This window comes from Streptopelia decaocto (assembly GCF_964273445.1).
Source record: "Streptopelia decaocto genome assembly, chromosome: 10".
Lineage (NCBI taxonomy): Eukaryota > Metazoa > Chordata > Aves > Columbiformes > Columbidae > Streptopelia > Streptopelia decaocto.
The window spans coordinates 2,190,914-2,209,436 of NC_138665.1; the positions used below are offsets into that span (position 1 = coordinate 2,190,914).

Here is an 18,523-nt window from a genome sequence, read left to right on the forward strand (position 1 = left end):
CTCTGCTCTCTTTTTCTAAAGAAGAGGTTGAATGAGTCTCTTGCAAACAATTTTGTTTCTTTCATTTAAAAGAACAGCCTCCGCCCCCAGCCTGAGCTAAAGCACAACATTTATCTTTTGTCATTCCTCTTTTTTTTTTCCTGTGGATTTTCTCCTGGCAGCTGAGAACGAACAGGCTTCAAAGACTCTGAAGGTGCGCGGGAACTGCAGGAACGGTGGACGTCGATGGAACCTCTTCAAGCCTGGAGCTGAGAAGCTGCAAATCAGTCGGGTAAGGTGTGGTTTGCAATATGCCTCTGCCTGCTTCAGGGGTACTATTTACCTGCTGCATGTTTAGCCTCGGAAACTAACAGCGTGCTTTACTAACAGCTTCCTGAATCTGCGGTTCCTTCAGCTACAGCTGGATATTTTTTGTTATTAGAGTTGGTTTGTAGCAATAAAATCGTGCGTGCATTATCCTTTCCCCTCTGGTTTGGTTTCCCTTCAATGTATATTGGAGGCTTTATGGTCTGAAGGAGGCATTGGGCCTCCCATTTCTTCAGCCGACTGTTCCTTGCAGGTGGAGGGAACTGTGGTTTTAGATCACCGATAATTTGCTCTCTGTGCTTTTGATGATGATTTTTTTATTTCCCTTTTTAACCATCTGTCCTGTGGGTTTTGTGCCACTACCAGCACTGTCTTGGTGACAAATTGATGTCACTGATTCTTTCCCAGAGTGTTTTGCAAATATAGGCATAATCCACTTTGTGGTTTTTGGTGTGTGTGAATGATGCTTCCAGCAGGGGAAGTAAAATCTGTTGTGGGCCTGGGAATGTCTGTGTCTTTCTCTGGGAAGAATTCAGAAGAGATGGCAAGAATTGTACAGTTTGTCTGATATGCTTCCTTGCTCATGTGTGTGGTTGTTTGCCGTGCATTTGAAGTCTGGAAACCTTGGTTATTCCATGGTCTTGTTTTGGATTTGTATCATTTGTGAGTCTGGTTTCACTGGTACCCAACAGATAAGGCTCTGGATTTTCCAAAAATCAATAGATTTGCTAGCTGGCAATGAACATGATACAAGGAGAGTTTTCCCGTGAACAGGGCAGAAGAGGTTTAGCCCTTGTTGTTCCTCAGACAAAGAAAGGATGAACTGGGAGCCAGGAACTTCCCTGCTGGAATCGAGATGGGGAACTGACCTTCTGCAATTGTGTCTTGTGTGGCTCTTTCCCTCCCCATTACTGTCCTTCCTTACTGGTCCTTTATTGTATTCATTTTCCCTTTGATATCTGATGAACTGTCTTCCTGAAATGTGATTCCAGGGAGGACCTGGCCCCTGGGTCTGTTTTTTCCCTCGCAGCAGCAGTAAGTTGGCAGTAAGGGGGGCTGACCTCTCCAGCCTGCTTGCGGTGAGTGTTGGCTGCCAGGGAACACGTGCAGGGATGGGCCGCTGCTATTGAAGCCGCTGTGACTTTCTGGAGTGCCGTCTTGCATCACTTCTTTTTTCTTTCTTGATTTTTTTTGTGGGCTGAGATACAAGGCAGAGGACAGATAGGCAAAGAGTTCAGCCCTTCCTCTTCGCTCCCTTCCCTTTGGGTCTTACCTTGCTTCCCAGACATAAACTCCTCTTTCAACTCGGGAGGCTGTTTTGGTTATAGGTGTGCTGAACATCTAAGCTCCTAGAAGATAAAATGATCCAAATCCAATAGAACTGTTGGTCCTCAGGGCCAGAATAAAGGCAGGCAGCTGCAGAATGTCCTGTTATACAGCATGCAAGCCCTACTTTGAAGTATCAGGTGTGTTATTCATGTAAACCATTTCCATGTTCAGGATCTGGTGCTGACCAGTGCATGGATAAGTTTGGTCTACCTTAATTAATCAAACACTTTCTTAGTCTTTTAAGAGGAGCCCTATGTTTTGTAGCCTTCATAGCTGTCCTTCAGGGCCTGCTTGGAAACCAAGCTGCTATTCTGTTTTCACACAGTATTGTTACTGAATGCATGAGAGACAAGATGGTTTGTGTCCTGAGTCATCTCAGTAAAACCAGGCCTGTTCGTCATTGCAAACAGAGCTGATATCAGAGCACCCTTGCAAAGGCAGCGGAAAATGGAAACTTGAGCAAACCAAAAATACTGCTGAGGGTTGGGAAGGGTTAGTTGAGAAACTTTCCTTCTGCAGTGGTGGTATCTAGGAAGGATGTGGAACTGGAGAGGGAAATGAGCTTCTCCTGAGCACAGAGCCCTGTGTGTGATGTTTGGCTCAGACAGGGTGTGCCAAGGACCTGTGTGTCACTGGGACGGAGAGTTGGTTTTGGGTGCTGATCAAGACACCTTCAGATACTTATTCAGTGCTGCCATTAAGCAGCTTGTCGTTCAGCCTGAATTATGGTGAACGGGCAGGTGTGAAACCTGTGCTGGGGTTTATAAATCAGAGGTGCTGTGTTAAGTGCTGCAAGAGTAGGATATATGAATGTGGCTCACAATAGCAGTGCTGGAAAATTCATCTGTCGCCTCTGCCCCAAGCTGAGTGAAGATCTATGGGTCTGCAAATCACGTCTTTGCCAGAAAGAAATTTGTTCTTTGGCAAGATTTATAAATTTGAGGTAAGATTTATGGGCTTGGCTATCTCTTGTTAGGTGCATTCATTGACAGCTGACAAGCAGTCAGGTGGCAGAGCTAGCACAGAAAGGAGTTATCACTTCCAAAACAGAGGCTTCTGCAGAAACTGTGCCTGATTTCCAACTTGAATGGGGATGTGTAAGGTGAAGAGAGAGCAGGAGGAGACTGACGAGGCATCGGGCTTGTCTTAGCGGCATCGGTGCCATCTGGTCCCTTGCAGAGATCTGAGTGGTTGTGCAAAACGAGCGTGGGTATCACTGCACGTCATGCAAAAATGCAGAGCTGTTGGTGAGCAGCTGCCTTGAAGCTGCTAATTCTTTGTGCAATGTGCGATTTTGGCAAAAAAACACATTCCCCTCCCCTTCCTGTTTGTGTTTTTTTGGTGGTGGTGGGTTTTTTTTGGTGGAGATGTGTAGAGTTGTGTGTGTGATTTAGACGTGGCCTCTCTTAACTCCCTCCTAACCCAGAAGTCTGGGCCGAGAGGCTGATCCTAAGCCCAAGGAGGAATCCCCCTTGTCAGGCCCCCTATTTATCACTGTTGTTTGTCACATCTGATAACACCATCCATAATTTTGCAGCTGGCTGCATCTTAATCCATCTGTCCAGACAGCAGGGATGGCAAAATGTGGTTGCAAAAGTAAGTGGTGGTAGCAGGAAAGGAGACGTGGGCAAATATTTAATCCTAGGATCTCATCTTCATCCTAGGAGTGCACATGTGCATGCACAAACCTGGCTTTTTCTTCCTGCTGATGGCTCTCCTGACAGTGATGCCCAAGCCATCCTAACAGTGAATGGCTGTAAGTCTGGGCACAAGCCTCAGAAATTTTCTATGCAGTAGCTGAGGTATTGTAGGTAGGAATAGGAAAACTGAAGCACTAGAGGGTGGTACATGTCGAGCCGTGCAGTCATTTTTTAGATTTCCTTTCTAATTTCAAGGAGCAGGAAAAAAGTAAATAGAGTCAAACTGAGTTGACTTTTCAAAGCTTTCAGTATTTTGCTGCTTAGAAGTACCCTTCTCAGCCTGGAGAAAACTCTGAATTGAGACAGTTTACGTGCAAAGCATTTTGGTTTAGCACTTAGGTCACTTAGAGGCTCTGCGTTTATGAGAGCCGTTTGGCACAATCGAAAGCAACTTGCACGGGACCTCGAGGTGCAAGAACTGCAGACTGTGCTGCAGCATGCAGCTGAAGTGCCGAAGAGTGATCGGAAGGGCTGCTTGAGCTCTCATGGGTCCCTCGGCGTCTATCATGGCTCTGTGATTGGCACTCTGGCAGGTCCTGCCAGCTGGGACATGGCTGGTCCTTGGGGACAAAGGACAAGGGGAGAAATGAGTTACTTTCTCCAGCCACGGAGCAAATCTGGAAGGCAGAAGCAGAGGGAGACAGTCCTGGCCTGGCTTCATTCTGACCCAAATCCCTGGCCTCTGCTGCTATTTATTAAGGGACTTGCTGCTTCTAGCTAGCTGTCCAGTCTCAGTCACCTCAGCTCTTTCCATAGACAAACACTGTGGGGTTGCACTTCAGAAGGAGATTCAGCCCATCCTAAAATCAGACATCCTCTTACTGTGTGGAGACACATATGTGTTGGTTCTCTCTATCTTAGGCCTAGAGATTTAATTTTTAGCCCTTAGCGTAGTAACGACAGCTGCAAACGTTCCTGTCTGCTGCTCCTTTCCCCCCTTCCTGTCCTGTGTGCTCTTATACAAGGGGCTAAAGCCCAAATTTATATGCTGGAGGAAGCCACCATCTAATGATTTAGAATGGAACCTTTGCCTGAGAGCCAGCTTTTTTGACATCCCCTACTAATAATCAGCAGGTCTGCTGTGCAGAGGTGTTGAATATTCACAAACCCCACCAGCCCAGCCTGTCCTTTCTCCTCTCCAAGTCGTGAGCTATTTTCAGAGGCTGGTGGGGGGTTGCCATTGCAATGATGGTGGATGTGCAAGTCCACAGCTCCCCAAAGCTAATTCCCCTCTGGCGTGTTTATGAGGAATAAGAAATTCAAACAATGTGCAGCCTCCAAGAGAACAGAGCAAAGGGAAAGTTGATTTGGGTTCTCTCTTGCTCACAGTGTGCTGCAACGAGCAGGGAATGCTGCTTGATATTCAGTACCAGCTCTCCTGCTTTCTATTTTTATCTTCTAGCGTAATGCTGAGTGAGCATTTTGTTTAGTGGGGTTATTTTTTTCCTGTTTGAAATGTGTCCTGCACCATGTTTCTCTTGCCGCTTAGGGGAGGAAGGGGGTCTGGCAGGGCTGGTGAACTGCTGCATTCTGATACATGAGCTGGATGTCATCGGAGTCATTTTTCAGTCCTTCTGTCCGTGGGAATAGGCTGATAGAAAAGCAGAGTCTCATGGCTTTCCTGGTGCTAATTAAAGTATCAGCATGTGGGTTACAAGAGGTTTATATGCATGTATGGAGAGCTGCCAGGAAAATACATGCTCTTTGAATCTCTCTTCCCTCATTTTAAACACTCAGGACTTCTGCTGGCAGGGCATGTCTGACCTGTATATTTGAGGGGGGCTTGTTTTATATCTTGATAAACCTATTGTGGTGCTCAGAAACTTTTGAACGGTTTTTCCGCTGCTTTCCTCCATGAACCACTCTTAGGCGTTTCTAAATGTTTTTTTTGGCAAGTTCTGAAAAACTCTGTGCAGTATTATTAAAAAAAAATTGAAAAACAATAATACAAAAATTGGCTCATTCAAAGAGGAAACAGCAATTTGGTCCAGGCTGACAGATCCTGATGCTCCTGGCTCAGAGCCTCATCGCTCTCTGATGTGTTATATGGTCCCATCTGTCTGTGTGAAGGGTGCTCAGCAAGGACCCCTGAACGAGTGGGGTTTGCAGGAGCCTTTGAAGCACCTGAAGTCTAATGTGTCTAATCTGATTTAGTTTATGAACTGGTCAGAGCACGGAGAGCGTTGAATGGATGTGTGTAGTCTCCGGTGAACTCTAGGTCATCCCTAAACCCATTTGCATCCATTTCGCATGAATGGACTGTGCTTTGAACTTGCTCCTCAGTGACTGTGATTAATATTAGAGCAAAATACACTTCAGGATTCCTAATACCAGAAGTGAGCAGTTCTTACAAACTTACCATGCTCTGGTTATTTTGCCTTGCTTAGAAATAACATTTTAAAGTGCTCATTTTTTGTACAAAGCAGTGCGGGGGGGGATGGAAGCTTTGATTCCTTTGGTGTTACACCAACAGTGCAGTAGCATGAGTGTTTCTCCAGCAGACAGCATGAATCCGTACAGGAAAGAGAAGCGTGACATGACAAAATGGTGACCTTTGAGTTGTGGGTTTCTGTTCTGGGCAGCGCAAGAGAGAGATTTAAAGTTCCAGACGGAGAAGAGGTTCTCAGCTCTTTGGAGGTTGTGCGTGAGCCTATATTACAAGGAATCTCAGCTTCCAGTTTGTGCTGGTCTGATAGGGCAATTGGACCTTGGGGTGTTTTCTGTGCAACTGTAGGTGGTAGGTACTGCATCCCACATAGTATTAAATGCATGTATAATGGTGACTGTGCATAATTACCTCTTCTATAGTTCAAATTAAGCTCTCCATCCTCATCTTATATATTGTCTTGGAATGGATCCTTTTCCCTGTTGCTCAGTAGTTCCACCTTGATTGCTCTGCTTCAATTCATTACTCAGCTCTGGCACTGTGTTTCACTCAGGGATATGGCTTATACAAAAGAAGCTTTAATGTAAACTCAATTCGTGTTGCATTGCTAAAACCTTAATGATATTTTGCTTGGCAGCAGTATATACTCCATGTGGTTTGCCCTTCCCCAGTGCACCATGTTCTCAATAAACTAAAGTCCGTGGTAGGTGTAGCATGAAAAATCTCTGAGTAAATATTGGAACAAATGCTTTTGTAGTGCTTCCTAAGCTCTGGCTGCATTTGTGATTCAAGGCCACCGCAGTGTCACCAGTATTTAGCTGAAAAGGGGCTAAATATGGGAGGGGAAGGCAAAAGCACAGGTCATAGCTTCCAAATCTCTTGTGTATCTGCTGAGATAGGATTCCGAGATGCATCTTCCGTACGAAAGTGCCTCTGAAGCCACTGGTCACTGGCTAGGGGAATACATCCAGAAACTCATCAGGGGGTGGAGGGGAAGTGGTCACTGTGTGTGTAGCTCCTGTACGCTCAGAGGTGAAGTCCAGAGCGCTTCACCGCATCATCGGACTCACATGGCCACGGGCAATTCCCCTTCGGCTCCCGCGATGGAGAAACGCTGTGTGGAGGTGGGAGCACCGTCCTCCTGCTCCTGTGGTGTTGCAAACTGCGTGCAACACCATGCTGTGTCCAAAGCTGGTGATTTGTTTCTGCTAATGCCCTGGAAGGAAGGTCTGGGACCATCCTCTCTGCTTCTTTCCCTTACCTGTTCCAATCTGTTGATACTCATGTAATGTGGAGGTGGTAAGTTCATAGAAAAAAAGAAATACAGTGCACCTAGGCACACTGCTGTGATGCTGGGAAAATCTGGGGTTTGCGGGGAAGGTGCAGTTGCTTAGGCTGGATTTTGCTCTGTGTTTTGATATCAAGAGGCTGAAGCAAGGTTCAGATAACAAGCTGCCACAGGTAGGGCTAAAGGGTCTAATTTTGTCCCTGGTTTTGTTCTACAGAACTATAGTGGTTTTCATACCTGGATTAAACTTGGGACATTAACCCAACAACGTGCTTGTACGTGGAGAACAAGTAGCATAAAATTAACAGAATGGGAAGCTGATGATTATATTAGTGAAATCACATGGCCTGCAATGAGCACCTCAATGAATCGGGCAGGACTTAATCTCTTAATGGACTGCATGGACTGTAGAGAATAATTCCCCTAATAAATCTCTTTCAGTCTCTAATGTCTAGGGAAATATATTATCCTGTTGTCCAAAAGCCTTGAGAGATCAGTCTCAGTTCCAGCAGGACAGGGAACTGCTGGAGAGAGTCCAGCGCAGCCACCAAGATGCTGCAGGGAGTGGAGCATCTCCCGTGTGAGGAAAGGCTGAGGGAGCTGGGGCTCTGGAGCTGGACAAGAGGAGACTGAGGGGGGACTCATTCCTGGGGATCAATATGGAAAGGGGGAGTGTCAGGAGGATGGAGCCAGGCTCTTCTGGGTGACAACCAATGATAGGACAGGGGGTAATGGGTGCAAACTGGAACACAGGAGCTTCCACTTAAATATGAGAAGCAACTTCTTCATGGTGAGGGTGGCAGAGCCTGGCCCAGGCTGCCCAGGGAGGTTGTGGAGTCTCCTTCTGTGCAGACATTCCAACCCGCCTGGACACCTTCCTGTGTAACCTCATCTGGGTGTTCCTGCTCCATGGGGGGATTGCACTGGATGAGCTTTCCAGGTCCCTCCAACCCCTCACATTCTGGGATTCTGTGAAGAACAGTTGTTTCATTTTAGTTCTGTCTGGTGTGGTAGGTTCAGCGGTCGAACTCCTCTGCAACTGGAAGAAAGCTGGAATAATAGCTGGTTGCAATACTGCTGTTACCAGTATGTTACTGTTTGCCATCACAGTGCCAAGACAGACCCTGCGCTGGCAGGATGGGTTGCAGCAGCCTTTGAATAGTTGGGGAGGCTGCAGAGCCCGAACCACCACGAGCCAGCATCAGAGGAACCACCCACTTGTCAGGGACACAGCACAGAGCCTGTGGCTGTTGCAGGTCGCCTTCAGGGGGTCTTTGGTCACTGGCCTTGAACTGTTCTCACCCTCGGCAGCAGATGTAACTTATGCTGAATGTGGAGAGCTGCTTCGACACTGCTTGCTAACCAGGTTGAAATGTGTTTTCCTGCAAACCTATGTGCTGACAAAGTGTTGTCTCTTACAGTTCTGCTTGTCTGCTGTTGCTTGGTGTGACGGTGTCAAATGTAGGCTTTCTCCCCAGCGATGCCATCTATGATTTGGTGGGAGAAAGGAAAGCAAAATAGTTGCTGCAAGCCAGAAGAGGCCTCCTGTAAACTGCAGCTGGAGTGGGATGCCCAGGAAGCAGATTCCTCCAAGAGGGATGAGTCAGTGCTGAATGATGCCCCTTTAGTTTGCTCCTCATACAAGAACCTATGTGTCTAAAAGCAGAAATAACTCCACCAGTGCCCTTTGTATGTTGGGTGCTCCTCAGCTCTCTGTCCGTTGACATGCTTCCAAATTTTGAGGTGAGTTCAGCTTTGCCTGGAGAAACAAGCGGGTCCCACTGGATCAGGCCATGATTTGTGACTGTCTTTTAAAGGAGACTTGCTATGCTGTAGGGGTGCTTGGTGTCTCGGAGATATTTAGATGTGGAAGTGAATAGGTCAAAGCGGTGTCAGCATAGCCCTGGGGAATGGCCTGAGCAGAATCGTGAGCAGCATGTTGCCAAGCAGTGACAGGGCTGCCTTGTTGCAGTTGTCTTTCGGGCACTTAAATGGGCTGCAATCAGGTGATACCCTCTAGAAAGTGGGAAAACAAAGAGGAAAAGGCAAATTAAAGCTATTAAAGACTTCAGTGTAGCAGTGATGTGCTCAGGTGCCTTGGCAATGCTGACTGCGTCCCCGGAGTTGCAGTGATGCTGCCAGAAGCTGTCTTGCGGGATTGCCTTTGTCTTGTGAGTGGTGACTCCGAGGTGTTCAGCTGGGTGAGCTGAGCCCCTCTGGGAGATTTGCGCTGTGTTTGCAGTACAGCAGACCTGGGCTCTGCGCTGGGAGGTTTTCAGCTCCACGGTGACTCCGTGAAATGGTTAAGAAACTGATGCAGTCTTTTGCAAATACGTATGTTATTTTGTGTCCATCGAGCCTGCTGAGCACTGTCAGGTGTTTTCCCTGTAACTGCGCTGTGCGGTGCATGCTGCGTAATGCCCCTGCTGAAATAGAACAGCACAATGGGACAGCCAGCGCCGTGAGCGAAGCTCCCAGGATGTGTTGTTTCAGTGCAGGGTAAGAAAGATGTTTCTAGACTCTCCTGCCACCTCTGGCAGCTCAGTCATTTGTGCAGGTGAGAAATTTCTTCCTAGAGATGAGGAGGGAGAGCTATTCCCCACCACAGCCTCCGTCCCTTCTCTTTACTGCAGCTGTGAGGGATTGAGCTGCTCCTGGTCTTGTGTTATTCATTTATCTGTGTGACTTCACTGGAGCCAATGAGTATGTGAGTGAAATGCCTCAAGCCCTTTTAATACTGGGTGCAGGTGATGGATGATGGAGAAAGATAGCGAAGGGAGATGTCTCCAGTATAAACTGAGCACTAATCCTGCCCAGATGTGAAGTTGTTGCTCGGGCAGCACCATCTTGGGAGGCAAAGCTTTGGCTGGGAGTGAAGCAAGAACCTGAAGCACTGGTGCTTTCAAAACAAGGATGTGCTAAACCAAAAAGGGTCAATTCTCCTGGCTCAGTCAGCTGCGCAGAGAGGAAAATGTTCAGTCCCACCTATGCAGCATTTTGCAGTGACAGAGTTGGTATAGAAATTGATTTTGTCTGTCTCTTGACAGTAGTTGGGGGCTGGACAAGAAGAAGCAGGGACCTGGATCTTTTGTACACATAATTTATTTCCCTGCATTCTTTATTAGGGCCATCTCTCTCTCTTCTAAGAAATCTCACTTTTATTTTTACCACTGGACAAATATCAAATATTCCTCAAGAGAGATGTGTGATTACAGCTGAGTTTTGACAGTTGAGAATGGTCCAGCTGACACATTTGCTTCATTTGAAATGCTGCTATTTTGAGCTTGGCTTTTGTTTTTAACCATCAGTGTTAGGTTTGCATTTCCTATGGGTGATATTTTGGGTTGCTGTGGGTTGTTACAAATGAGGTCTGCAGTGGATCTGGCCATAGTGCTTGAAACTCCGCTGTGTAAAGGGTGATCTTCCCGTCTGAGTTTGGGGTTTGTCTTTTCTGCTTTGAAACTCTTTCACCCAAACAGAGCAGAACTAAATCCCCGCATCCCAGCTGGTCATCACCAAATAATTCGGTTTACGTCTTGCTGAAGCATAAGTGCTTCTGCAGAAAGACCTTTTTCTTCTCTTTTTAAACTTTTTCCTCAAGATAAAGGCAACCCAAACTTTATAGGCACTTCTTTCGGAATTGGGCATTTTCCAGCTATTATTTTGCCAACTATTAGAGTGGCAGATGATGAGGTGGGAGCCCAGTTATGCAAACAAAGCCACGTCACTCTTGGCCCAAAAATAGCTTCAGTACATGTGCATTAAGGTGGAAATGAAGGCTTTTGGTGTCCGTACAGCAAACAGCGAGGGGAGGGAGGCGAGAGGGAAAGCTCCAGCTTTTTGTTAGAGCCTCTCAAGAGATAGTTAGAGAAAGTGTGTTTTCCAGAGGTGAGCACAGTATTGCTGCTTATGATTTCAGTGGGATAGGAGTCACTGCCTTTCTAAGACAAAAAATGGACTAGGGTTTTGAGAGGTGGTGCTCTGTTCACTGGGGTGTTAGTACCTTGTGACATGCAGGTCCTGCACAGAGCATGAAGAAATACTAGAGAATAATTTAAAAAATAGATATTTATGTTCCTTTTCTTCTTCTACTCAGTCTGTCCCTAGCACAGCAAAAGCCTGTTTGCCTCTGCAGTCTCGTGTGATTCTTAGATAGCCCGTTGGTCCCTTGCTGTTGGAGATGGTTTCGTCTCATCGTGGAGATGCTTCCTTTGCTGCCCGGGCTTAAGTATTCGTCTGTTTTCATTTCAGCCTCATCCAGCACTGCAGTGCCCTAAATAATTTTGAGGTCACCCTACTAGCTATTTGCTGTCTGTTTATGGACACGCTGCCTGTTAAGTTTACTGGGTATTTGCAGCAGGGATGTGGTCCGGCTTCCTTTAATACACTGCATGTTGCTCTCCATCAGGCTTAAAATAAACTTCTTTCTTTCTTTCTTCTGTAATATTGCTCCACTGAGCTCCCTATGCAGTGGTGGATTTAATTGCAGTTTGTTATCTAGCTGCTAGGAGATTGCGTAGCGTTTCTGGCCCAGTTTTGGGTAAATAGCGGAGATAAAGTAGGAATGCAGGTATGGAAAACGCAGATTGTAGGTGTGTAGATGTAGTTTCCATTAGATTCAAGGTTTCTTTTTATGAAGACTTGCAGTTTCTTATCTCACAATACTTTTGTGGGATGAGTCGAAAAGGGCCTATAAAGTTGAACAAAGGCTTGATAGCCTCTGTAATGGGGAAAGCAGTTCCCAGGCACTGTTCATTACCTATTCCTCACGGACGGTTTTTGTCTCAATTAGAAATCTTGATTGCGTTATTTCTATAGTCATCCAGAATTGCGGTTGCCTGTAGGAATATCTTAATGTGTTGTCAAGGGTTTAGATTGCGGGGTGACAATAAAACCCTGGCAGATGTATTGTTAACCTCCTCTCCTCCCCCCCTCCCCCTTTTGCCCCTCCCTCTCCCCCTTCCCACTCAGCACAGGCGATCAGGAGGGAAAGAAGGACAGAGAGAAGAGAGTTGGAAAAATTAAAAATGTTTTACTAATGCTACTAATAAGAATAGAGAAAATAATACAAAATACACAAAACCAATCTTGGAAGTCTCAGCAACTGCAGAGCCGGCACCCGATGTCCTGGACTGGACTCTGCAGCCAACCGGAGCTGGATTCAGTCTGTCACTAGTTCACAGGGATGACTCACAAGGTCCTCTCCTAATGTCGGCCATAAGCAAAAGGGAAAAAGGGATGAGATCCTCGTGATCTCCCACTTTTATATGAAATATTCACATGAATGGAATGTTATACTCCATTGGTCAGTTTTTGGTCACCTGTTTCTCGTCGCCCTTCTCGCGAGATGTGCATCCATCCTTATCAATAACCTTGCCTTCCATTGCTGTGTTTACCAAAACATGTGTCTGGTTCTCCAGGAAAATGCAGCTGATATGAAGCTTTAGCTGACAGGCAAATTCACTAAAAGAGAAACTTGTTTTTAACAAAACCAGGACATGTGTTCAAATACAAGTTCTCTATTCCTGCGCCTCCTCTTTCCAAAGGTTTATATAAACATTTTCTCCTGCAAAAGTTTCCAAACACAGATTTTTATTCTTTGGGTCCCCCCCTCCAAGTTTTGTTGCAGGTATGTGTCTGTTTCAAGCATTAGGATGCTTTGCCTCTTCCAGACTTTGAGTGTTTTCTGAACAGGATTCCCATGCACGTTGCAGTTTAGGTTGTGCTGGATTCTGAAATAGCTGATCTCAGCTGAACGTCAGTGTGCACAGCTACACTGAAAAGGGGAGATCAGTGCCGATTTATTGGCCTGTCAATTAAATAAGAGCACCAGGGTTCTCCCTGCATGGCTGAGAGGTGAAGTATTGTGGTGACAGCAAAAGATCAGCTTTCTTAAATGTAACCGCTCATTTCTATACATTTATGTTTAATGAAAAAATTCCTCCATCCTGCACTCTTCAACATTAATTCTGAGATTTATTCTGAACCATGGCCAAGGGAATACATTGTTATGGCATCCTCTTTCCACATCTATTAGCAGGAAGAGGATAATTGAGGAAATCTCACACCGATTTAATTGGGGACTGAGGGCAGGAGCGGGGAGGGGGAGAAACACAACAGCGAAGTAGGTCAGAAGTTTGGTGGTGGATAACCTGCCCGACACTGAGCAGTCGAGCTGAGCGGAGCTGTTTTAGGCAGCCAGGAGCCTGCTGCAATTTTGGTGTTCACCAGGTAATTGGTGGTGCTGCATAAGAAGTTGCCTCCCATATAGTTTATGTAACATGCTGCATATAGGCTGGTGCAGGTCCAGGTTTCCTCTGTGGCGTGCAACACAGTGCAGCCACCTCTGCGGGAGTCACAAGGATGGGCAGGGATCCCTCGTGGCTTTGTACAGAGCCGGGAGGGAAACGGGGGTGGCTGGGAGCTGCTCTGCGGGCAGGCGCTGCGTGGTTTTAAGCTCTCATCAGGAAGGCAGGCGCCGCGCGCTGTTTCGCAGCCGCCCGCGATGCGCCGGGAGCAGCGTCCTTGTGCAGATGAGCCCCGGGCCGTGTGGGAATGCGTGACCCCCTCAAACGCTGTCAGCCCCTCCGCTTGTGCCGTAGCGCTGCGGCTCTTGTGCTGGCAGCAACACCTCTGCAGCCTCTGAGGAAGGGTCAGGGTCTTCTTCCAATGATTATTTCATTATTTGCTTTTTGCCTGATGTGGCTGCAACACGTGGCACTGTTCCACATATCTGCATCAGGCGTTCTTTTGCTGATGACGCTCCTGGTGTCTGGTTAGATCCACATGCCTTTTATGCTAAACTCTGCATGCACAGCAGAGATGCATAAGCAGCCACATTCAGAAACCTCGTGGAGCTGCAGTCCTTTGGTGAGGGCTCTAAAAATGTGCTGATTTTCTTTGGGATGCTCCCCTGTCTACTGGACGTACTTAGTCTGGTGGCTTCTCCATCCAGCTTATGACCATGAGCCAGCACTGGGCCCTTGTGGCCAGGAAGGCCAATGGTACCTGGGGTGGATTAGAAGGGGGGTGGTTAGTAGGTCAAGAACCTCCTGTGTTCCAGTTTGTACCCATTGCCCCTTGTCCTATCATTGGTTGTCACCCAGAAGAGCCTGGCTCCATCCTCCTGACACTCCCCCTTTCCATATTGATCCCCAGGAATGAGTCCCCCCTCAGTGTCCTCTTGTCCAGCTCCAGAGCCCCAGCTCCCTCAGCCTTTCCTCACACGGGAGATGCTCCACTCCCTTCAGCATCTTGGTGGCTGCGCTGGACTCTCTCCAGCAGTTCCCTGTCCTGCTGGAACTGAGGGGCCACAACTGGACACAAGATTCCAGGTGTGGTCTCCCCAGGGCAGAGCAGAGGGGCAGGAAAACCTCTCTGACCTACTGACCACCCCCCTTCTAATCCACCCCAGGCACCATTGGCCTTGGATTGCCCTTGGATCGCCGTGTCCAGGGATGCTCAATGTTAATGAGCAAAAAGAGGCTGCCGCAGGATGTCCTGGGGAGCTGCCTGTCGCCTGCCAGATGGAGCAGAACTGGGTGCACTTTGCTGGTTGTCTCCCAAAAGTGGAGCTGGGTAAAGTCTGTGGCTGGTACCTTTGGCAGGCCCAGCCCGCTGCCACAAGGCCTGTGCTTTAGCTCCGAGCTGGGAGCAAACCAGCTCGAGCGAGAGGAGATGCCTGTGGTGAGTGTTTGTTGTTGGGTATAGCCAGTGGCCCTCGGTCCAGACAGTCTGTTCTGAGCTTGTGCAAACAGTAAGAAGCAGCGTTTCCCCTAAAGAGCCCTCAGTGCAAACAGACACTTTCTAATAGACAAAGCAAAAGAAGAGAAGGGCTTTAATTACAAATCTTGCTGTTGTATATTTTTACTGGATTTCCTGAAAGCCTTTTTTACCAACAATGGCAACCTGAAGCATCAACAAATACAGTTCTGGCTTAGAAAGTGATGTAATTAAGAAATACAAACACACAGAAGAGGGTGGGGGTTATTTGCCTCTGTTTTTTGGGCCTTAGGGGAATCTCTTCTGAAGCTTTTTCATCTAGTCACACAGAGCAGGAACTTCTTCAGCTTGTATGGAAAAAACCCAAACAAAAGAAACAACATGAAGAAAAATCATTCTGATGACAGCAGCAGGTTACAGACTGTTTCTCAGGCCATGATATGGGGCAAAACCCTGACTGTGACTTGGGGCTTTTGTCACTGTACCTGACTGCCAAGGTTTTGGGGTTTCTTTCCTCACGACTGCTTTCTAGGATTCTCCCCGCTGTTGAGGAGCTGTACTGTGGGTGCTGCCGTCCTGCTTGACCTGTGTGTTTTTTCGGGGATGAGGCTTTCTTTCTGGCTATCAGCCCCACTGGGGCTGCAGAAGCGTCGGCTTGTACTGGAACAGAATGTACAAAAAATACAGTCCTCAAGGATGTGGCTTTGTGTACTACAGTGGCTGATGTCAGTGGATGGAAAAGGTCTTGTTTTCTCCAGAAATCTTCATTCTTAATGTGCATTCGAGAGAGAGAGAGGCAAAAAAGTGTGTTCTGCTAAACCTAAGTTAAGAAGCTTGTTCAATTTTTAAACAGTTACATAAAGCCATCAAAGTGTGACAGGAGAGAGATGCAAGTTTGTGCAAAAGAGAAAGGGGAAAAAAAAGCTGAAATGGAGTGTTAAAGTTAATTCCCCCAGGCTTACACCTAAAACAGCCTTAACTCAGAGATGAACCCACTCCTGCTCTCTTTTTTCCCTTTCTCATTTTTTCCCCTTTCCTGAGAAAGGTCTTCATGCTGCTGAACTCCTGGCTGAGTGTGAACGCTGCTTACGTCAACACTCTGCTGCTTGTACCCAACCAGCTCTGGGTCCCAATAAGCACTTCTGTGCTACCCTTGGAGAAATAAATTTGTGGACATAAGCAACGGGAATAGGGCTTGTCTGAAACACAGGGATCCTGGACCCCTGCGTGCTTGTGGCAGGGGGGTTGGACTAGGTGACCTTTGCAGGTCCCTTCCAACCCAAACTGCTCTATGATTCTGTGCTTTTGCTCTTCAGCACCTGGGTCTGTGTGAGATTCCCTGTTTACTGCTAGAAATGTTAACATTTGGGGTATTAGCAGTACCAAGACTCAAGCCTTGCTGGGGAGCAAGTGCTTCGGTCCATGGCTCAAAGCCAGCTAAACCTCCCCAAAGAGTCTGCCTGTTCCTAGCGGTGGCTTTTTCTCAGTGAAAGAAGAAACTGGGAACTTAACATACTGAGCTCGATGCAGGAGTGCCAGGGATCACAGCGGACTGCTGCTGGTGAGGTGTGGATGCCAGAGAAATTGGGGCACGTTCACAGGAGTGGCGTTGTGCCTTCCAAAAGGAAAAAGCAAGAATTGTATGTAGAGGTGGCTTTATGGTCACACTGTGCTGTGTGAGTCTCGCAATCAGAAATGTACCTATTTGCGAAAGAGCAAAGGAGGGAGGAATTGAGTTCGTGCCTTTTCTGGGCTGCTGGCTGTAACAGGGTGGGAGGATGAATTTCTTAGCTGCTCAGAGCTGGGAATTCATCTGCTGTCTTTGAGGCTTCTGAAACACAGTCATGGAGTTCAGACCTGGGTTGACCTCCCGTCTGCCATTCCTGTTTTCTTGGCTGGTTGTTTGACTCGAATGCCGACGTTCCTGTCTGAACTCGGAGCTCGGTAGGGCAGTTTCCCTGCAGTCTTTGCAGGCAGGTTCCTCATCTTTAATGTTTACTGAGCCCCAGTTTGGGGGTTGGTTCTCATGGCATTTGCCACTCCCTTTACCAAAGGAGAAGAGATTGTTGAGCGACTCTGAGCAACATCCCTGGACCGTTTTCCTCCAGGTACTTTGCAGGTAGTGATTCAGGAGCTGAATGATGCACTCTTCATTACACAATAAATACTTGGTAAGGGCTTGTGCTGTAGGATCACTCCTCTATGGATAATGTGTAGAGATGTTCCAGGTCTTTGAGTAATATTAATCTATTTATATCTACTACCTAGATACTAGAAATCCGTTCTGTCTAGACATGATCAAGGACATGCTTTTCAACTCCCGTTATTTTTCGATAGCATTAATATTCCAGCATGTCTTTGTCTTAAAATGTATTCTGAAAGCTGCAGTTATTGCGGGAATTCATGAAGAATAAAAGGAAGTCCTCTGACAAAAAGGATGTTATATCACCGAAGTATACACGGAGGGTAGCTGGCGTGCCTGCCGTCAGTGTGCTTTCCTCTGATCACCCCAAAAAGTCTGAGCTATCGTTTGTGTGTGGCTGAATGGGCAAATGAAACTCAGAAAAGCCTGATGATTTCCTCTGTGTCATGGGGGACGGCTGTGGTAGAAATGAATTAACTGCTCTTGACTCCCTGACCTCTGTATTGGTTACAATCCTTTTTATTCAGCTGCCGAAGTTTCTGATGTCAGATCCAATATTGAGAACCTAGCTCCGGTTAACCTTAGCCACCCACTTTCTTCACATTTGCTGCAAAGGAGATGTTCAGATGAAAATTGCTCCCACATCTATCCTGAGCATAATAATTGTTCTGATCGAATCTTCAGGAAATCACATTTTAATGGGGTTTGCTTGGTAGCTGGCTTGATACTTTGGGAATATGGAGTGGAGGTGAGAGCTGGGAATTTTCCTTAGGTAGAGAAGGTTTTTGTCTGGAGTGAATGTTTCTTCTTCCTTACGCACAACAAGGCTTTATTCTGTGAGGGGCATTCCTAGAGAAAACAGTTGGGAGCAAAATGCTTAAACTTCAGCTCTGCATAAGTCTGCCCTTTAAAAAAACAGTGGTGTTCGAACTTCTGAAGTGCTCTCTATAAATTGCACCGTTTCCTTCCTGTGTTTGAGAAGTGCCCGAACCTCCTCCGAGCTCTCCGCCAACTGCAGGACGTCGGTGTTTACTTTAGGGTACCTGACTCAACGGCATTATCTGTGTCTGCAGCTCTGTCTCCAGCCTGAAGCTCGTTTTCAACACATTCAGAGCACAAAAGCTTCTGTACTTCTTGTGCGCCTGAAGAGCCACCCCGGTGTCCGCATGGCAGTGTCCCAAGGGATGTGGTAGGACTGTGCCAAAGGGCTCAGTGCTGAGAAACCCTGGAAAGCTTTTGTGCATTCATCTGACCTCCACGTCACTGTTAAAGAGCTGCCACGTTGCACTGCTGGGGTGGTTACGGTTCAGGGATAAGTGAAGTGATTCCCTCCTTTTACAGTGCTGGGGGATTCTCTGGGATGACGGGCACTGTATAAATGCAAGTAATTGGCATTAGAAAAACTTAAAATATTTCTGCTCACACAGCCTCAAGTAAAGGACTAATAATGAAGATGGGCCCCAAGAGAGCCAGTTCTTGCATAATTAAATCCACTGGTGTTTGTGTGACAGATGGAACAGAAATATTTGGTGTGCTCAGTGGGGGTACAGTCACTGCTCAGTCAAAAATCACGTGGCAGGAAGACTAAGAAGAGTTTGCAGTGGCTGTGCCCGGTGTTGGTTGCCTTAGGGTGAGAGGCCGGTGCGGTG

The 18,523-nt window shown here is 47.0% G+C and overlaps 1 protein-coding gene across 1 annotated transcript in view; it reads left to right on the forward strand.

The window, feature by feature from the left end:
• The window catches only part of ARHGEF9 (Cdc42 guanine nucleotide exchange factor 9), a 215,886-nt gene that overhangs the window by 37,830 nt on the left and 159,533 nt on the right, over positions 1-18,523 (forward strand). The window contains exon 4 of the mRNA XM_082062149.1: positions 162-271. Coding sequence (XP_081918275.1) covers positions 162-271 — 110 coding nt within the window. The remainder of the gene's footprint in view (positions 1-161; positions 272-18,523) is intronic.